General features: G+C 40.8%; 1 protein-coding gene across 2 annotated transcripts in view; it reads right to left on the bottom strand.

The window, feature by feature from the left end:
• RB1CC1 (RB1 inducible coiled-coil 1) overlaps positions 1–19,864 on the bottom strand; it is a 131,949-nt gene that overhangs the window by 39,522 nt on the left and 72,563 nt on the right. For both annotated transcript variants that reach the window (XM_066578082.1, XM_066578081.1), the window contains exons 10-14: positions 17,214–17,295; positions 16,566–16,627; positions 12,529–12,632; positions 4,576–4,702; positions 1,050–2,965 (exon numbers count right to left, since the gene is read on the bottom strand). In XM_066578082.1, the coding sequence (XP_066434179.1) occupies positions 1,050–2,965; positions 4,576–4,702; positions 12,529–12,632; positions 16,566–16,627; positions 17,214–17,295 (2,291 nt within the window). The remainder of the gene's footprint in view (positions 1–1,049; positions 2,966–4,575; positions 4,703–12,528; positions 12,633–16,565; positions 16,628–17,213; positions 17,296–19,864) is intronic.

Here is a 19,864-nt window from a genome sequence, read left to right on the forward strand (position 1 = left end):
CTTGGAGCCATTGACAGTAAAAGTCTCAAAATGCTTTGGCTTCAAAAAGGAGGAATTTAAGTAGCAGAAACATATTAAAGCAACATTCTGGTTCACAGTAACAATTTCACTATACATGTAAAATATATAGTTACTATAACTGGTGCCATCCTTTTCCAGATTGCTTCCGTATTTGTCCCACTCCCAGCCCCCCCTTCAGTTGTGCAAGGTGGTCACAATGTGCATCCTCTATTCTCCCTTGCAGATGCTAGCCCTGAGACCATCAAAGCCCCCATAGGGTAGACTGAGATTCTGATAGCCAATTTAAATACATGAAGAGGGGACTGGAGTTGGCACCAACCGTGGCATCAGCATCGAGAAGTAGGGCACCAGGCAAGTAAATCAATACATACTTCATGTATAATGAACTTTTTTATTAATTGTGAACCATATTGCCACTTTAAGGAAATCCTGGTGGAGAAACTTTGTAATATTTGCTAATGTAAAAGTTTCACATCGCTGTGCACATAAGTAAGATGGGTGAACCTCACCTGTATATAAAGACATGGGAAAAGTAGGAAACTAATTGGGGGTAACTTTGGAGGATAAAAATAGAGATCAAGGTGAAAAATAAGAAAACATAAAACTAAGTGGGTGGTGCACCGAATTGGCTCCTCAATGTCTTCTCAATGTTTCCTACATAAGTTCAAAGAAAAGTCTGCTCATTGTCAAACACTGCCAAAGAGCTGCTACAGCTTCAGAAAGAAATAGCTGAATGCATAATCTAGCCAAATAAGGGTTAAACGTTAACGTGTCACACGATTTATAAAATTCCGTTTTGGAACCATCTGTAGATATTTTTTGAGGCAATATTCCACAGCTTTGTTCCAAAAAGAGACCATTCATCAAATATTATGTGCGGAAATACTAGCATATGTGGACGAAAAAACATGTTCACAGTGCAAATCTCATCCCAGATAATTAAAAAGGTTTGTAACATACTGGTAAAGACAAAAAATTGACATTATTTTTCACCGAGCTTAGGAAAAGAAAGGAAGATCTCTTCCTACCTCTTGCCTAACTCCTGCTCAAGGAGTTGAATTTTTTCTAAAAGTTCTTTTTCAACACTTTGCCTATGTATGTCAAAGTCTTTCAGAGCAAGGTGCGCACATTCCTCTTTTTCAGACATACATTTCTGTACAAGTGATTCTCTTTCGAGCTTTTGCGTGGTCAAAATGTGATCTCGTTCTTCCTCAAGTTTCTGAATGGACGATTCATAAAAGTCCTTCTGCTCCTTTACAGACTTTTCATGTTCTTCCGTTTGTTTTTCAAGGGCTTTCAAACTATGATCCAGTTGACTACGTAGTACACCTAACTCGTCCTGGAGTTTACTCTCTGCTTGTAGACCTTTTTGATAGACCGATGTTAAGTGGTTAATGTCCCTTTGCAATGAACTGGTTTCTGCTTCGTGCCTTAATAAAAGCTCTGAAATACATTGATTTTTTTCTGTTGTCAATACTGTTTGAAGTTGGGTAAGTCCTAGCTCATGTTCATCTTTCTGAATTTGTATCAGGCTATTCAGGGTTTCAATCTCCTTCTTCAGGACTTCTGTCTTCTCTTCAAGTTGACATTTTAGGTCATCCTGTTGTTGCATTTTACTTTCCTCAAGCATTAACTTCATTTCATCTATTTCTCCTTCTTTAAATGCCAACTCCATCTCCAATTTACATCGAATGTCAGAGAGCTCGGAAAGTCTAGAATGTAATTCTTGCAACTGAGATTCCTTCTCCTGAGCAGTGGTTGCTGAAGATTCCTGCAATTGGTCAATTTTGAGCTTATTTTCATTTTTCAACTTTTCTAGATTACACTTATGTTCTGTTATTACATTTTCAAGTTCTTGTCCATGCCTGAGCTTTAAATTTTCTTCTAATTCTTTTAAATGTGTTTGCTCTAAAATTGTCAATTCCTCCTTAAGAAGTTGAAGTTTTTCTTCGTTTTCAGCATGAAGCTTCTTAAAATCCTCCAGCGCTGCTTCCCGAGACTGCTTCAGCTTCTGAACTTCACATGTCTGCTCCCTCATGGCACTTTCAAGGCGGATAACTTTTTCATCCTTTTCACTCTGTAAACAAAGAAAGGTCTCATTTTCCCTTCTGATTGCAGAAAATTCATTATCTTTACTCTGCAAATTATCTTTTAGGCCTGCAATGTCAAGTTTCAACTTGGCAATGGTTTCCTCATTCACTTCATGATCCTGCTTTGATATGTGGAGTCGTTTCTCATACGATTCTTCTAAAAGCTGCCGTTCCTCTAAAATCTGCGCTTTTAAGGTGGTTTCAAGCGAAACCTTGGTGCATTCAATCATAATTAGAATCTCAGCAGAAACGGTTTTAATAGCATTTGCAAATTCACTCTGTTCTCTTTGTATGTGTTTCCTTAAATAGCAAAGCTCTTCTTTGAAATTCCTTAAGTTAGCCTGTGATTCTTGGGCGACTGTTTTACATTTCTCCAGAAGTATTTTCAAAGAAGCATTTTCAACACTGTCGTCTTTTGCTTTACTCTTTGTATCCTGCATACGTCTGTTGTCAATTGCATTTATAACTGAAGAATACAGAGACTCTACCATCATTTCGGGACTCTGTGTATCACTAATATTGGGAGAGACAGGATTTTCCTCTATAACAAACTCATTGACTGCAGACATAAAATCAGATTCTGGACTATCTGCCAATGAGTCCAAATCCAAAGAACCCTGTTTAATAGCCTGTTCAATATTTGGATGGGGAATTGTTTCAAAGTCAAATGTATGAGCATCAATGCTGTCTGGTGACAGTTCTTCTAAAGGTCCTGGAATGGCAACAGAAGGACAAATGGGACCCTGAAGACTGAGTGATGGAGGAGACTTGGATGAGGTAGTAGTTGTAGTTTCTGTTGCATTTTCAATCCTTGGTGTTGTTACAGATTGGGGGGAAAGCTGGCCATTAGAAACCTAAAAATTAAAAATGGAGAGATGAGATCAAGTGTCAATTTTTGTTAAAACAATATTGCTAAAGTTACAAAAATTGTGATGGTCGTGTAACATAAATCACGATGGCAATGAATCAGCTAATTTTTCATGTAAGTGAGGGTACATGCACATGGGCTTTTTTTTCAATTTGACCGTTACTTACTGAGTGCATATAGATGCATCCTTTCACCATGCAGGTAGCTGACTACCAAATGGAGGAGCAAATAAGTAAGTAACGGCCATTTTCTGTGATTGTTTTTAATTTTTTTATTTCCCCTTCTGTGATGCATTTGTATTAGTGTAGGGACCCACTACAACGCAAGGAACCATGAAGTGGTTAGTGGGCTCATGTATCTTGGCCAACATCCAACCAATGCCTTGCATTTATTATCTATCATTCATATGCAGTGTGGCATTGAGACTCCAGGGGGAGCCCAGGGTGGCAGTACCAATGTGGTTCACTGATGGATATGCAGGGCAACCCGCCAAATTATCATGGCGTCATTAATAGGTTGCTGGTCTGCATGGTGAACTACATATATCAGAATGGTCTGGCACCCTGTACCCACTATGTGTGGGAGTGTACACCAAGCATCCACCCCCCTCATTATTAGGAGGCAGTGTGAGTGGCTGTTATTATCGGTGTCCAGCACAGGTGTTATTGGCTCCTCCATTTGGCAGTCAGCTACCTGCATGGTGAGAGGAGGATGCATCTATATGCACTCCTCACTCAGTAAGTAACGGCCATTTTTCTGTGATTGTTTTTAATTCTTGATTTCCCCTTCTGTGATGCGTTTATACTAGTGTAGGGACCCACTACAACGCAAGGAACCGTGAAGTGGTTAGTGGGCTCATGTATCTTGGCCAACATTCGACCAATGCCTTGCATTTATTATCTATCATTCACATGCAGTGTGGCATTGAGACTCCAGGGGGAGCCCAGGGTGGCAGTACCAATGTGGTTCACTGATGGATATGCAGGGCAACCCGCCGAATTATCATGGCGTCATTAATAGGTTGCTGGTCTGCATGGTGAACTACATATATCAGAATGGTCTGGCACCCTGTATCCACTATGTGTGGGAGTGAACACCAAGCATCCACCCCTCTCATTATCAAGAGGCAGTGTGAGTGGCTGTTATTATCGGTGTCCAGCACAGGTGTTATTGGCTCCTCCATTTGGTAGTCAGCTACCTGCATGGTGAGAGGAGGATGCATCTATATGCACTCCTCACTCAGTAAGTAACGGCCGTTTTTCTGTGATTGTTTTTAATTTTTTATTTCCCCTTCTGTGGTGCATTTTTTTCAATTTGATTTTCAGATCAAAAAATCAGCCCAAAAGTTGGAACAAAATAGCATGATATTCATTTGAATGGGTTTATGCTTTATGCACCTGGGCTTTCTTTTTTTTAGTAAAAGACAAAAATTGCAGCATGCTTTATTTGTGGACAAGTCAATATAGAATCTCCCACACATCAGATGGGATGTCCGTGTGCTGTCCGATCCAAGAAACCCGGGCGAACTTTTGTAACACCAGTGTGCATATATATACCCTTAGAGTATGATTCCTTCTGCCAGGCAGCACCACATACCTTTTGCTCATTTAAGAGATCTGTAATGGTCTGTGACATTTCATCCAAACTTTGTGCAGCTTTTACCAAGTTATGTAGAGCACGTACATGCTGGTGTAGAGGCTCAAAATCACAAAGTAAGGGAACCCTATAGGTGAAAATAAGACAAACATAAAATGTTAAATGTCTTTTTGTTGGAAGAGAATGTATACAATAAAGTACATAGTAACAGGCCTGTTAGTAGAAACAATTATATTTGCTATATAATATGTTTTTGGGGTCTAAATTCTTAGTTAGGATAAGCTGAGCTGAGGAGATTAACATCATGCCACACAGTTAGGAATAAAGTCCAAAGTGATCTGTTTATTGATTGACAGGCAGCAGTTTTTATAAGGGCATATGCTTCAATTACAATAATTCAAATCTATTATAATTGATTTATTACCATTGGTCAAAGAAACATAAGCATGATATGAATATGCAAGATAAGGAATTTAACATCTAAGATGCCAGGCAAACGCAACACATGCACACGATCAAACCTATGTGATTAACTTCTTAGAATACAAAAGTATAGTAAGTATAAACAATAAACTATTTAGAGAATTGGAGAACAGAGCACAATGGCCCGAGACATTCACTCTAGAGCCTAGGAATGTTCTAATCATCGAGGTCTCTTTTTATTCTTCAATATTTTGAGCAACTCTTGTTAAAACAAAAGTACAAAGCATTGTTACAGACTATATCATACAAAATGGAAGGAGCATACTATAAGACAGATTCTCGTCTGAACGAGCGAATGGCGTCACTGCTAACTTGTTTGTTCACATGCAGACAGTCTAGACAAGTGCATCGTTGGCTCATTCTATTGAGAATCGTTCAGTCCCTGTGTAAGCAAATGAGGACTGAACAATTGCTGTTACAACTGAACGATACATGAACAAGCCAATGATAGTTTTTATGTCTGCATAAAGACGAAAAGCGAACGATTCTCGTTCGCTGTTCGGCTTGTGTTTAGACCAAATGATTATTGTTCAGTTTTGCTTGTTTGAACGATAATCATTCCATCTAAAAGGGCTCTTAGAGACAGAACCATTCATTCATTACAGCAGGCAGAACAGATATACACACAGAACACTTCTAAAAATCCAGTCACCATAATTGACTGTTTTTCTTCTCATGAGATAGGAGGATTTTCATTTCAAATAATAGTGTAGTAAACTTTAAAAAAAAAAGACACGTTAATAGTGACATGGACATGTCAGAAGTATTCGTTTGAATGTTGACACCCCCAACAATCTATAAAAACTGGACAGAAGAGCTAAGCTAAGTGCTGCGCCATTCGACTATGATCAGCAACTTTCTACTGAGCCAGTACATCACTCCAAGCAGAGAAGAAGTTAGCTGAATGGGCACAATGGTCAGCCGAGCGCTCCTGTCCAGTTGTTCTTGAAATTGGTGGGTGTCACAGCAGCCAGACCCCCACTGATCAATACTACCAACAGGTCACTATGACATATCAGAAGATTTTAAAAGTTTAGTTATTCTTCAAAATTGTCCACTGTAAGCTCAAACAGCCTGCCCTATTTATTTCTGCATTATGTGGTACAGTTTAGACTCTCACTAGTCGTCCTCTTTAGCCCCTCAAGGACATGGCCTATTTTGACCCAAAGAACGCAACATTTTTTTGGAGGATTTTCATCTACACTTATCAAGGGCCATAACATTTTTAGTTTTTTGTTGACACAGCCGTATGAGGGCTTGTTATTTGCATAACGAACTGTAGTTTTTATTGGTATCATTTGTAGGGTACATATAATGTATTTTAAAACTTTTATTACATTTTTTTGGAGGACAGAGAAAACTCATTAATTGTACCATCCCCCAACCTCCCCCTTTTTTGTTTTTACAGCGTTCATCATGTAGCGTAAATGACACGATACATTATTCCTGCGGGTTGGTACAATTACGATGATACCAACATTTTTGGGGGGGTTCTTCTACTTTTGTACAATAAAACCCCTTTTTAAATTATTTTTTTACATTGTTGCATTCTAAGTGCATAACCTTTTACATTTTCCATGGACGGAGCTCTGTGAGGGTGTGTATTTTGCCTGACGAGCTGTAGTTTTTATTGGTAACATTTTGTGGTACATATGGCTTCTTTGATCACTTTTATTGCGTTTTTATCTCATGTCCCTGTTTTTTAAAGGGGGAGTTGGGTTATATTTTTCTGCTGTTCAGAATAAATAGTGCAGTCAATTTACTGCAAAGGTTGTTATGAATATAATGGTATGAAATATGTGGGATTTTTTTAAATTTTTTTATATAAACTGGAAAACATTTTTTATGTCCCTGTAGGGGACTTGAACCATAAAATCTATGATTGCTACAATAAAGCATTGTCTGTACTGAAATGACTTATCACTTACAAAAGTGATCATAGGTCATGGCAGGCCTGGACACCAGTTTCTGCCATCAGGTGGCATGGTAACCCATCGGCCCTCCGTGATTACATTGCGGAGGGCTGATAACGTCACACAGGGAGAGCCCTCCCTCTGCGAATCCTTTACATGCTGCGATGTACATTCATTGTGGTAAGTAGGGGGTTAACAGCGTGGATCGCTGTTCTGATAAATCCCCGCTGTTGCAGCGGACGGACGGCTATCTGTCACAGCCGGCTCCCACTGCAGGAAGGTTTGGATTCACATTAGTTTACGTCCTGTTGCGCTAAGTACTCCCCAGACAGGACGTAAATTTATGTTCTATAGTGTTAAGGGATTTAAATAATATGAATTAGGACCAGATGTATAATTTACAATTGAATATGTATTAGATAAAAATCAGTAATGCAGTGAAAACATATATATTATAGATTCCTATAGACTAATAAGTTATTTTAGGCAATACTGCACCGATGTCCAGTCTCAGAACTCCCATAAGTGGGCTATGAGTGCATTCAAATCCGCAGGCCCTTCTAACACTTCCCACAGCCCAATCAGCTGCACAGAGACTGGACAAACAAACAGAGGCTGGACAAATATCTGTCCGGGATGATTTAGTGATCCTGCACTGAGCAGAGGGTTGGAGTCGATGACCCTAGAGGTCCCTTCCAACTCTACCATTCTATGATTCTACCTTTACAAAAAAAAAGCACCCATTATGTTATTATTATATCATATAGCAGATGCCCCAACAGGAAGAAAAAAGCCATCTCTATGACGGATCCTCTTTAAATACCACTTTTCTGCCTTATAAATAATAGACAGTTGCAATGATCCCCAAGGGCGTCTGCTTGATGAAACTATTAAAATTGAAATAGAGATATACAATCATGCAAACCATAAATCTTTTCCACCCTCTAAAGTGAAATGGGATTCATCTTGTTCTGCGCAATATTTCAAATGTCAGACATCATATATGCTGCTTTTGAATGCAACTATAATTTAATAAGATTTATTTTCATCCAGGTCACCACCTGCTTGCTCTTATGACTCACCACTGTGACAATAAGAAATGTCAATAGGAATAAGAACATGAAAAATGTACTAAAGAGTATTCCAAAAAGCAGCATGAAGCATAAATTTCGTGATTTTTTTTCCTGAATACTTAATCCCCGTCAAGTTTTCGAAAGCACGTTCCAACAGCAGATAACCTGTTGGGCTCAGAGAGGCGGGAGAAACAGACCAACAGTAACAGAGGAATTCACTGGGGGGATATTGAGAAAATAAAGGATTAAAAATGGAGAAATGGGAAACCACAAAGATGTACAAAGCAAAGCAAGGCTCTGTTCACATCTGAGGCCCCACTCGGAACCTCTGGCATACTTCAGGCACAAAAACCGCGCAGCATGCTGTGCCATTTTGTCCATTAACATAGCTTAATGGCAGGATGGACCCCGTTACAGACAACGAGGTCCATTACGAGCCATTTGTTTCTGTCATAGGATGGATTCTTCCACAGTGGCATTCAGTTTTCCCATTCCAATGACGAAACACGAAAATGATACATCTGAGTGCGAGTATGCACCACTCCAGTCCACAAGGCAGCCCAACAGGTCATGTTTTCTGGATTTACTCAGTATTGCACAGGTGATGTACTTATCATCAGTGCCTTAAATAGGGTTGCCACCTGGCCAGTTCTGCTTTTTTTTTTTTTACCAGCTCTATTACAGGCCGGTATTTTTGAATGTTTCCTGCAGGGAGATCCCGGATGAGTGGTCGGTGGAGGCCGGGTACACAGCCGGACTGCAGAGCTGACAGCCGGCATTGATTTCCTCATGAACTGGCGGCACTCAGACATAAGATTCCATCCGCCATCTCCAGAGATCAAGCGCTGCTAGTAGTGTATGGGCTACAGTGTATGGGCTGCTAGGAGGTCACCTGACTGGACTAGAAGGGGCGGGGCTTTTAATTAATGCAGCTCTATGGAAGGAAGAGGAAGCTGCTACTGTGGTGAAAGGTAATGAGGAGGAGGGGAGGGATCAGAGTGTGAAAAATGTAATGAGGAGACGGAGCAGAGAGTGTGTGGAATAATAAGGCCCCCTGTCCACGGCCGTTGCGGAATATTGCCAGCGATATTCCGTCGTGGGGGGAGGAGGGGGAAGAGCTGTCAGTTCTCCGCGGTGAGTCTATCTGACAGATAAGATCACTGTGGAGAATCGCAGCATGCTGCGAGTGGAGAATTGCTACGATTCTCCGCTCGTGGACGCCGCAGCTGCGCTTTCCATAGCAACGCTATGGAAAGCATTTACTGCATTACCCGTGACCGGATTATTGCCGCGGGTAACGCAATCAACAATCGCCCGTGGATAGGCAGCCTAAAGGAGAAAAAAAATGCTGTGATAAGCCATGCCCCTTTTTTTTTTTTACCATGCTCGGTATTTTTTAGTGACAAAGGTGGCAACCGTAGCCTCAGACATTACACAGGTGTTCTTACTGTAGGATATCCTGAAAACATGACCTGTGGGGGAGTCTTGGGGGCTGGAGTTGTGCACCCATGCCTTAAAAGATATTAGGCTAGCTTTACATCTGCGTCAGAACCTCTAGCTGGAGGCTCCGTAGCATATACGGCTGACAATACCGGAAGAAAATCCCATTATAGCCATTGGGGTCTGCCTGGCCCTGTCCAAAGACGGATCTGTTTAGCCGCAGGGATTCCCATTGTCTGCTCCCTGAAGGTAGCAGGTTAGCGGAATCCCTTCCACAAATGTGAAACAACCCATAGCCAATAAATATTGTCTTGAATTATAATATCACCAATGTAACCAACGTTATTGAAAAGTGGATTAATTTGTCATAAAAAATAACTAATTTTTTTCATAATTCTGTAATAAGTGACATCATCCAACTTTCCCGCATCCTGTACATCCCCTTTCCATATCTGAATGCTCTTTGGAAGTGTTCAAAAACTTTACTGTTGCCCAAAAAAAGTAATCTACAATATTGTAAATCCTAGATGAGGTGGACAGGTTTTAGCTACAGGTGAGATAGTAGAGAGTGAGCAGACAGTGGAGAGACATCTCCTAAGCTGAGCACATTACATACACTACCTACCTCAGGAGGGGCAGAGAGAAAAATGTATTGGCAAATAGAGAGAGTTATCTCAAAAAACAAAACTCAAAAACCAAAAAGTTAGTATTCATAGATATGCTTTACACACTAATCTTCACATTCACTGCAAAAAGACAATTATTTTTACATTAATCCATGAACTTCACATTTAGCTACAGAATGTGTTGTATAAATCTAATTCTATCGTGTGAGAATAAATAATTTTTTCTTTGTTTAAACCCGACTCCATCTGCTTACATCACCTGTAAAGAGGCAGTGTGCATACTCAGCCACTGCTCCATTCATTTCAAAGAAGGCAAAGGAGATATCAGATGAGTATGCCACTCCATTCTCAGGGAGAGTTGGGGCCACCGTTGTGGTGATCGGCAGGATCCAAGGGGTCAGATCTCCACCGATCAGCTAGTTATCCCCTCTCCTGTGGAAAGTCAACACCCCTAGTTTTCGTCATGTTAAGAAATCCAACAAAGATGAATCATTTCAGATTCATTTCCACCTTCAATGTGACCCATTATCTGCACAATTCCATTGGAAAACAAATGATTTAGGGTGGAAAAATAAAAATAACAAAACTAAAATAATGTGGTTGCATAAATGTGAACACCCTCTTATATATGGGGATGTGGCTGTGTCCAAAATTAGCCAATCGCATTTAAAAACTGCATAATAAATAGTAGTCAGTACACAACTGCCATTATTTACAGTGATTCTGATTTACCCCATATAAAGTTCACCTCTTCTAGTGGGATCTTCCTGACATTTTCTTACTTGGTCCGTACAGAGCTTACAACACTTCAAAGGGATCTGATACTTGAAAGGTATAAGTGAGGAGACAGTGAACCAAAAAATTTCCAAGGCTTTACATATACCAGTGTAGACGGCCATCAAGAAGTGGATTAAATGTGGCACAACAGTGACATTACTAAGAACTGGACGTCCCTTGAAAATTGATGAAAAAAACTAAAGAAAATTGGTCCGGTAGGCTGCCAAGTGTCCTACAGCAACATTAAAGAAGCTGTAGGACTTTCTAGCAAGTACTGGTTGTGTAGTGCATGTGACAATCATCTCCTGTATTCTTTATATGTCTGGGCTGTGGGGCAGGGTGAAAAGAAGGAAGCCCTTTCAAACAAAGAAAGACATCCAAATCTGGCTATGTTTTGCCAAAACCTACATTAAGTCTGCCAAACGTATGTGGGAGAACATGTTATGGTCTGATGAGACCAAGGCTGAACTTTTTAGCCATGATTCCAAAAGGTATGTTTGGTACAAAGCCAACGCTGTGCATCACCAAATAAACCCCTTACCCACAGTGAAGATAGTGGAGGCAGCATTATGCTTTAGAGCTGTTTTTCTGCTTCTGTAACTGGGAAGGATTTATGAACAGGTCCAAATATCAGTCCATTATGGCACAAAACCTTCAGGCCTCTGCTAAAAAGCTGAAGATGAATTTCACTGTTAAGCACAACAACCAGCCAAAGCAGATCTCCAAATCAACAAAAGAATGGCTTCACCAAAAGATCAAAGTTTTGGAATGGCCCAACCATAGCCCAGACCAGAAAGCTATTGAAAATCTGTGGGTTGACCTGAAGAGGACGCTACACGCGAAATGCCGTCACAATCTGACAGATTTGGATCACTTTTACAACGAAGAGTGGACAAAGACTGCCAGGATGCGCCATGCTGATAGACACCTACCCAAAAACAATGAATGGTGTCATAAAGTTGAAGGGTACATCAGCAAAGTATTAGGACTAATGCCCACGGCTGGATTTTCGCAGCATTTCACCGTAGCTATTAGGTTCTATTAAACCTAATAGCTCAATGTTCACGCTGTGGAATTCCACCGCGGAATTCTGCAGCGTGAAATAACCCGCGGCATATCCTATTTGCCGCGGGAATATGCGTGGACGGCTTCCATTGTAGTCAATGGAAGCCAGCCGTCACGCTATACTTCCGCTGTAGCACAGCGGAAGTATAGCGTGAATACGCGCCCCGCTCACCGCGTAATGTGACACTGCCGACGCGTCACTCTGGGAGCTTCACAGTGGATCCAGAGGCGACTATGCGGTCTATGTAACGGACTCCGTTTGCGGCGCCTGTCATGGCCAAGGGCATGAGCCCTTAGTTTTAGGACATGCATATCTATGCAACCATATATATATATTTTTTTTTTAAATTTTTCCAACTGAGACTTCATTTTGTTTTCCAATGAAATTGCCCATTGCAGGTGGAAATAAATCTGAAATGATTCATCTTTGTCAGATTTTTTAACATGACAAAAACCTGGCATTTTAACCGGGTTGTGTACTTTTTATATCCCCTGTATGTTACCAGATACCCCTTTAAAGCCAGCGAATTTAAACAAGAAATGTTTTGGGAGCTAAAATCACATCTGAATCAATACCTGAGGAAAAGCTGGACTTCTGGAGGACAGAGCGACTGTAAAAACTGCAGGTCGTTTAACGAGATATCAGGAAGCTCACTATCAAATCTTCTTGGCTTTCGTGTCTAAATAGTAAATTTAAAATTCTTAATGAAATAACAGGCATAGAAATTAAATGTTACCGATTTTAAAATGCAACATTGATGGACACATGATGGATTTGTTTTTTTAAAAGGCCGTACATTAGAATCCTCCACACAAATAAACAGATACATATACTTTTCTTCTGAGAAAAACCTACTCTGAAAATACTGGGATGTGCTGTAAACTATATGGAGGAAATTTAACATAGTAACACAGTATGTTAGGCCTATAAAAGACATATGTCCATACAGTTCAGCCTATTATCCCCCCCCCCCCCCAATGTTGATCCAGAAGAAGGCAAAAGAAAAACACTGCCAATCAAGATACATCAATTTCCATTTAACCACATTTTACTTGTATAGGTGTTCATGAAAACCATTTCTACTACATTGATGCAGAAAATGTGTAGAGAGCGCCTCAGGGGATCGATGCTGGCAAGGAAGGAAACGTCAAATGGCAAAGGTAAAGGCTGGGATGTCTCCACCTAATCTCCTTTCCTCACTTCAATCCTCTTGATACACAAAGGGGAGAGCTGCAGAAAGACTAGGGGTCCTGAGGATCAGAACTCCCCCAGATAGAAAATGGCACAATTATCAGAAAAAAGTTCTGCGCTCGAGAAATGAGGAACAAAAGAAGGGATAAGTGCAATGTCGAGGAGTATATAATTGATAGACACTTACTTTGAAAGGAGGGGGGTTGTGATATGCTGAAACCCCCTCCTCTGAATGTCATCCACAGATATCAATTCGCATGGAACTGTTGCTTATATCTGTAGGTCGGTTTGAGAAAGATGTTTTAATAACACCGAAACGCGTCGCCGTTGTAATAAAGCTTTACTGTATCCTGCATCCTGACGTCCATGCGAATTGATATCTGTGGATGACATTCAGAGGAGGGGGTTTCTGCATATCACACCCCCCTCCTTTCAAAGTAAGTGTCTATCAATGATATACTGCTCGACATTGCACTTATCCCTTCTTTTGTTCCTCACTTCTCGAGCGCAGAACTTTTTTCTGATACTTCTACTACATTAACAGCAATTCCATTTAATGTTGTCAACCACACCCCTTTATCATGGTGAATGATCACTAAAACCACTGAAGGGTAACATTCATCATTGACTGTTATGGTATCCATCAGGTTTGCAATAAGCAGTGCAAATTACACTATTCTGCCTACAAAAGGTAACAGAATGGGAATAAAACAATTTTCATCTAAGGGCTTATTCACACGTTTGTATTTTTCATCAGTATTTTATAAGTCAAAACCAGGAGTGGAATGTGCAGAGAGAAAGTATAATGGGAAAGTTTCTATTTCTTCCATATTTTGGACCCATTAGTGGTTTTGGCTCACAAATACTGCTGAAAAATAATGACGTGTCACTAAGACCTTAGACTAAGGCTTATTTAAAAGCCATTTAAAGGGAAGATGTCAGCCCTGCCCATCTTAAAGGCTGAACTGGATGGATGTCTTTATGTTTAAGACTTACTGTATGATTCATATTGTCTAATATCTTAATTGACTACTGATATAAAAAGTTTAGTCGAAGGTACTTGTGAACAGTTAATTTTTTGTTATGACTCATTTAACACATGAGGATCAGTATGGCTTTATGTTAAACAAATAAACCGCTATAAACAAAGAGGTTATACTTGAGTCTCCACTGGCCCATCAGTGGGAGTATGGTGATTTTTTCACTCGATGCTACCAAAGCCTGTGAAAGCGTTGAGTGGAATTATTTATAGGCTGTTCTTTATATGATGGGCTTGGGGAGAAGTTTTTGTCAAGGGTTAAACTGCTGTATTCCCAGCTGGGGGAAGGACAGATGGTGTTACAAAGGGGCACATGTCAGGGGTGCCCCCTGTCCCCTTTTCTCTTTGCTTTGGCAATCAAGTCCCTGGCTGGTTTGATAAGGCATTCACCTGATACAGTAGGATTGCAGTATGGAGAAATTGAGGAACGTCTCTTATTATATGCAGATGATCTGTTGCAGTATATAGGAGATGTGAGTAAATCTCTGGGTATTTTTTATATATATTTGGTAAGTTGTTGGGTCTTACTATTAACTGGGGGAAATCTGTACTTCTTCCTTTGGATCCCTAGCCAGTCGATTTTTCATTCGAACATATGCAACCACAAATAGTGAGGGAAATCAATTAATTGGCGAGTTGTGAGGACTTCTAAGCCCCAGGGAGTTATTTCCATCCATTTGCTTCTATTGATATGAAAGTTCGAAGAGAAGATTAAGATTGGAAATTTCCTCCCCTTGTAGAATATTGTCAAGGAAAGTCTTATTAAAATTGTGTTGATGCCAAAATTCTCCGGTTTGGATTCCATTAGGATACTTTTCCAGAGTTCATACGATATTTAGGAGTTTATTGTGGAATCAGAAATTTGCTAGATTTAAACTGAAGGCTCAAAGGGATTAATGGTACGAACATGGCAATTCTAAATGTTTGGATATACTTTTTCAATTGCAACAGTTGAAGAGTTAAAGAAAAAATTGGGTGGGGTTGATAGCTTTGAACAATTTTGAGAGTTTTACAATGTTCCCCATATTTACATTTTCCAGTTTCTTCAATTATGACATGCATTTGCTGCCCAGGTCTGGTCAGTATCTGTGCTTAGGGTCCAACACCCTTTGGTGAATTTTCTTGGGTGTTCTGGAGCTATAAAGGGTGTAATTTATATAGTTTATATAGTCAGATGCTTTCCTATTATTTACAACAATTCCCAATAATGGTAAAAGAAAAATGCAAAAAAGATTTGGGCCAAATAAGCTATGAAAAATAGGCCGCAGAGTCGCGTATGATTCCAATGATACAACTATCTAAAACTCAATGGGTATTACAATTATATTTAGTGCATACAGTTCATTGTACTCCATTAAAATTGTTTTATATGGGTATTAGAATAAACTTAGACTATCTGAAATGCAAAATGGATGGTACAGATTTAATGTATATGATCTGGGACTGTGTTCAATTACGTACATTTTGGAATGGGGTATTAGAAAGAACTAAGAAAATATATCTTGTCGATATCAGTGTAAATTCACAGATTTTGTACATCGAGTATTATGGATGGGCATACTCATTTGGGAATTCAGAAACATCTATATCAGGTACAGAAGCCGATTACTGCTTGTTGGATGCCGCCTGCCGCCTTGACTGTGGGAGAATTTATTGCAAAGATAAGAGATGTGTCATTGAAAAGGAGAATGTATAAAAAAAAGAGGTTGTTTGACTACGTTTGAGGAAATTTGGGGACGATGGTCTGGGATTATATATATAGTGGATAGTTAACCCTTTCCAATCCAATTTGTATTCTGGTTTTCCTAGGGGACTTCCTCTTTTTTTGCCGTTATACAACGGCACTATATCCTGGCTTAAGCCAGTACTGCATGAGGTGACACGCTGGATAGGCTCCGACAGTAGGGAGGCTGGCTATACAGTAAGAGAACCCCGATGGATGTCTTCCAAAATCCGAGCTGTACAGCCTTAAATCATAATGTCTTCAGAGGTCAGACAGTGGATTGGAAAGGGTTAATATGGAATACTGGTTGCATAGAGGTACAGTAAAAACGTTTATGGGATTGAAAGTGGGCTGGAAGGAAAGGTGAAAAGGTGGGGAAGAGTTAGTCTTTAATGTTTTGTTTTTTCTTGCATGCTTAATTAGATTTTGTTGGAGCTGGGGGAGGTTATGTTTCATTTAAATAAAATTCGGTTTTAATGCATTGTTTGGGTGGGGTAATGATACACCATATATATATGCATATTTGCATATTCAAATTTCCCAGAGTAGCATGGATGGCCTTGTAAGTCTCCTCACACCCACTAGGTGGTCTCTCTAAGGAGAAACTAAACCTTTCCGACCAAAAGCTAAAAGTGAAGTAGTAATGAAGTTATACATACACAGAAAGATGAAGGCCAAGAGTCAAGTCCTCTAAAGAGACGATTTCGTAAATAGGATTTCCCTGTTTGAACAGAAATGGAATTAGTGGCCACAGCACCAACACTAAAACATCATGTAAAAGAGAGCAAATGTATGTATAGTTTGATCTATCCCTCCATAATCAGGGGGATTGACAAGCAAAATGATCACCTGCTGCAGAGTTCCCACACACATTACAGGTGATCCATCCGAAGTATCAGGAACATTTTTCTAAATGCTAGAATGAGCTCTATCTATGGATGACCCCATATTCACGACTTCAAAGGCTCTGTCAAATCTAAATGTAGGTGTGGATGAAGAAAGGCCACGTGGAGGGCAAGCTGTGTAGTCTCCACAACGTGGTCGGGTATAGAAGCTGAGCCGGTCACGTTAAAATAATTCATAATTACATCTGGAGCAGCCTGCTTTCTACTACTACATTGTCCTAAACAAGGAGATCTCCAGAGGGTATAATGGTCTATGGATGGTGGGGGAAGATCTGAATATAATGTACGGTAGAATTATAGTATTTTACCATCACACTATTGATATGGTCTGAATGACATACTCATGGCTCAGATGTGAGCTCAGACTAATAAATCATAAGAAAAACACAATAAAATACTTACTAAAGATTTTCCCAAAAGTTTCCCTTTTTGCCTTCTCATTTTCATAGAGAGATTTTCCATCTTTTACTAAGGCATTTGCCCACTGTAAGTAGAAATACTAGCATTAATAACTCAAAACGAAAATTATTTGATCCAAACACAACAAGGAAAATGTTATAGCTTGTATTAACTATTACAAGTATTCTAAAGGGGTTGTACCCGAATTACAAGTTATCCTCTAGCCCCAGGATAGGGGATAACTTGCTGATCGGTAAGGGTCTCACTGCTGAGACCCCTACTGATCCTAAAAAACGTGTCCCTGTGCTCTTTAATGGGGGGCTTACTGCACACCCGTCCACCCCACTGTGAGGAGGAGAATGACCGGAGCTACAGTCGTGCAAGTACCCTGCAGCTCACCCTGAGTGAATCGGCTATTTCCATCAGCCCCAATGAAAGAAATGGAGCGCTGCACATGCTCGGCCAGCAGTCCATTCCCTGTGACATCAATGCAGGTGGGTCAAACATCCCTGCAGTGACAGGCAGTGGGGGATACAGGACCCCCGATCTTAAGGCCCATTTACACAGGACGAGTGTCGGACCAACAATGCCTGACACTCGTCCCTGTGACTCAGCGCTCCTGCACGGGAGCTGGCACAGCTGGCTGGGTCATCTCCATTGAGATAACACAGCCGTCGTTTACTACTGAACGGACACTGTTTAAACTGCACAATGAGTGATGAGCTTCATCACTCATCTTTTATGCAGCTTGAAGCTCATCGTTCAGTTTAAACAGCAGCCGTTTATCTCAGTGGAGGGGGGCGAGGGAGCGAGAGGAGAGAAATCTCCTGCACTGCCCTGCTCCCCTGCGGGCCACTCCATGTGCGAGCCAGCTGTGCTAGCTCCTGTACAGGAGCACAGAGACACAGGGACTAGTGTCTGGCATTGTTTGCCCGACTCGTCCTGTGCAAATGGGCCTTTAGAATTAGTGGGGTCTTAATGCTGAGACCCCCACCAATCAACAATTTATCTTGTAATTCACAACCCCTTTAACCCCTTCACAACCAAGGACGTACCGGTACGTCCTGTGGCCGCGGGGTATGTATGAAAAGAGGTTGCGATGCAACCTCTCTTCATACAGTGCGGGCGTCAGCTGTTTATAACAGCTGACACCCGCGGGCAATAGCCGCGAGCAGCCGCGCAGCTGATCGCGGCTATTAACCATTTAAATGCCGCTGTCAATTCTGACAGCGGCATTTAAATCCCCCGAACCGCACGGCCCCCCCGCGGTGAGATCGGGGGAGCCGTGCAGGTGTCATGGCAGCCGGGGGCCTAATGAAAGGCCCCAGGGCTGCCTTAACAGACTGCCTATCAAGCCATCCACACAGGGTGGCTTGATAGACTGCCTGTCAAAAAGCAGTATGACGCAATGCTATAGCATTACGTCATACTGCAGGAGCGATCAAAGCATCGCATCTTAAAGTCCGCCAGGGGGACTTCAAAGTAATGTAAAAAAAAAAAATAAAATAAATAAAGTTTTTTTTAATTGAAAAAAAAAAAAGTTGTAAAAGCTTAAATCAACCCCTTTTGCCATATCTATTATTAAAAAATCTAAATAATAAATTAAAAATATGTATTTGGTATCGCCGCGTCCGTAAAAGTCCGATCGATCAAAGTAGTGCATTATTTTTCCCGCACGGTGAACGTCGTCCGAAAAAAAAAAAAAGAATGCCAGAAATGCACTTTTTTAGTTACCCTGTCTCCCAGAAAAAACGCAATAAAAAGCGATCAAAAAGTCGTATGTATTCCAAACGGTACTATCAGAAACTACAGGACATCCCGCAAAAAATGAGTCCTTGCTCAACTATGTCGACAGAAAAATAAAAAAGTTATCGCGCGCACAAAATGACCGCAGAAAATAATTGAAAAAAAATTAAATGTCTTTGAAGAAAAAAAGAGGAGTATAGTAAAAAAAAAAAACTATAGAAGTTTCGTATCGTAGTAATCGTACCGACCCATAGAATAAAGTTATCATGTCGTTTTTGTTGCCGTTTGTGCGCTGTAGAAGCAAGATGCACTAAAAGATGGCGAAATGTCGTTTTTTTCATTTTACTCTACTTACCGTATATACCGGCGTATAAGACGACTTTTGAACCCCGAAAAATCTGCTCTGCAGTCGGGGGTCGTCTTATGCGCCGGTAATACAAAAAAAAAAAAGTGTAAAAAAAAAATCATTACTCACCTCCCCCGGCGTTCTGTCGCGCTCCGGCAGGATGTCGCTCGCTCCTCGTCCCCGACGCAGCATTGCTTTCTGAATGCGGGGCTTGAAATCCCCGCTTCCAGAAAGCTAATACACACGCCGTCAGCCAGTTACAGCCATTCAATGACAGCATTGAATGGCTGTGATTGGCTAAAACACACGTGGCTTCAGCCAATCACACTATTCAATGACATCATTGAATGGCTATGATTGGCTGAAGGCGCACGTGTGTTAGCAATCACACCCATTCAATGATGTCATTGAATAGTGTGATTGGCTGAAGCCACGTGTGTTTTAGCCAATCACAGCCATTCAATGATGTCATTGAATGGATGTAACTGGCTGACGGCGTGTGTATTAGCTTTCTGGATGCGGGGATTTCAAGCCCCGCATTCAGAAAGCAATGCTGCGCCGG

The sequence above is a fragment of the Eleutherodactylus coqui genome, chromosome 9 (assembly GCF_035609145.1).
Source record: "Eleutherodactylus coqui strain aEleCoq1 chromosome 9, aEleCoq1.hap1, whole genome shotgun sequence".
Classification (NCBI taxonomy): domain Eukaryota; kingdom Metazoa; phylum Chordata; class Amphibia; order Anura; family Eleutherodactylidae; genus Eleutherodactylus; species Eleutherodactylus coqui.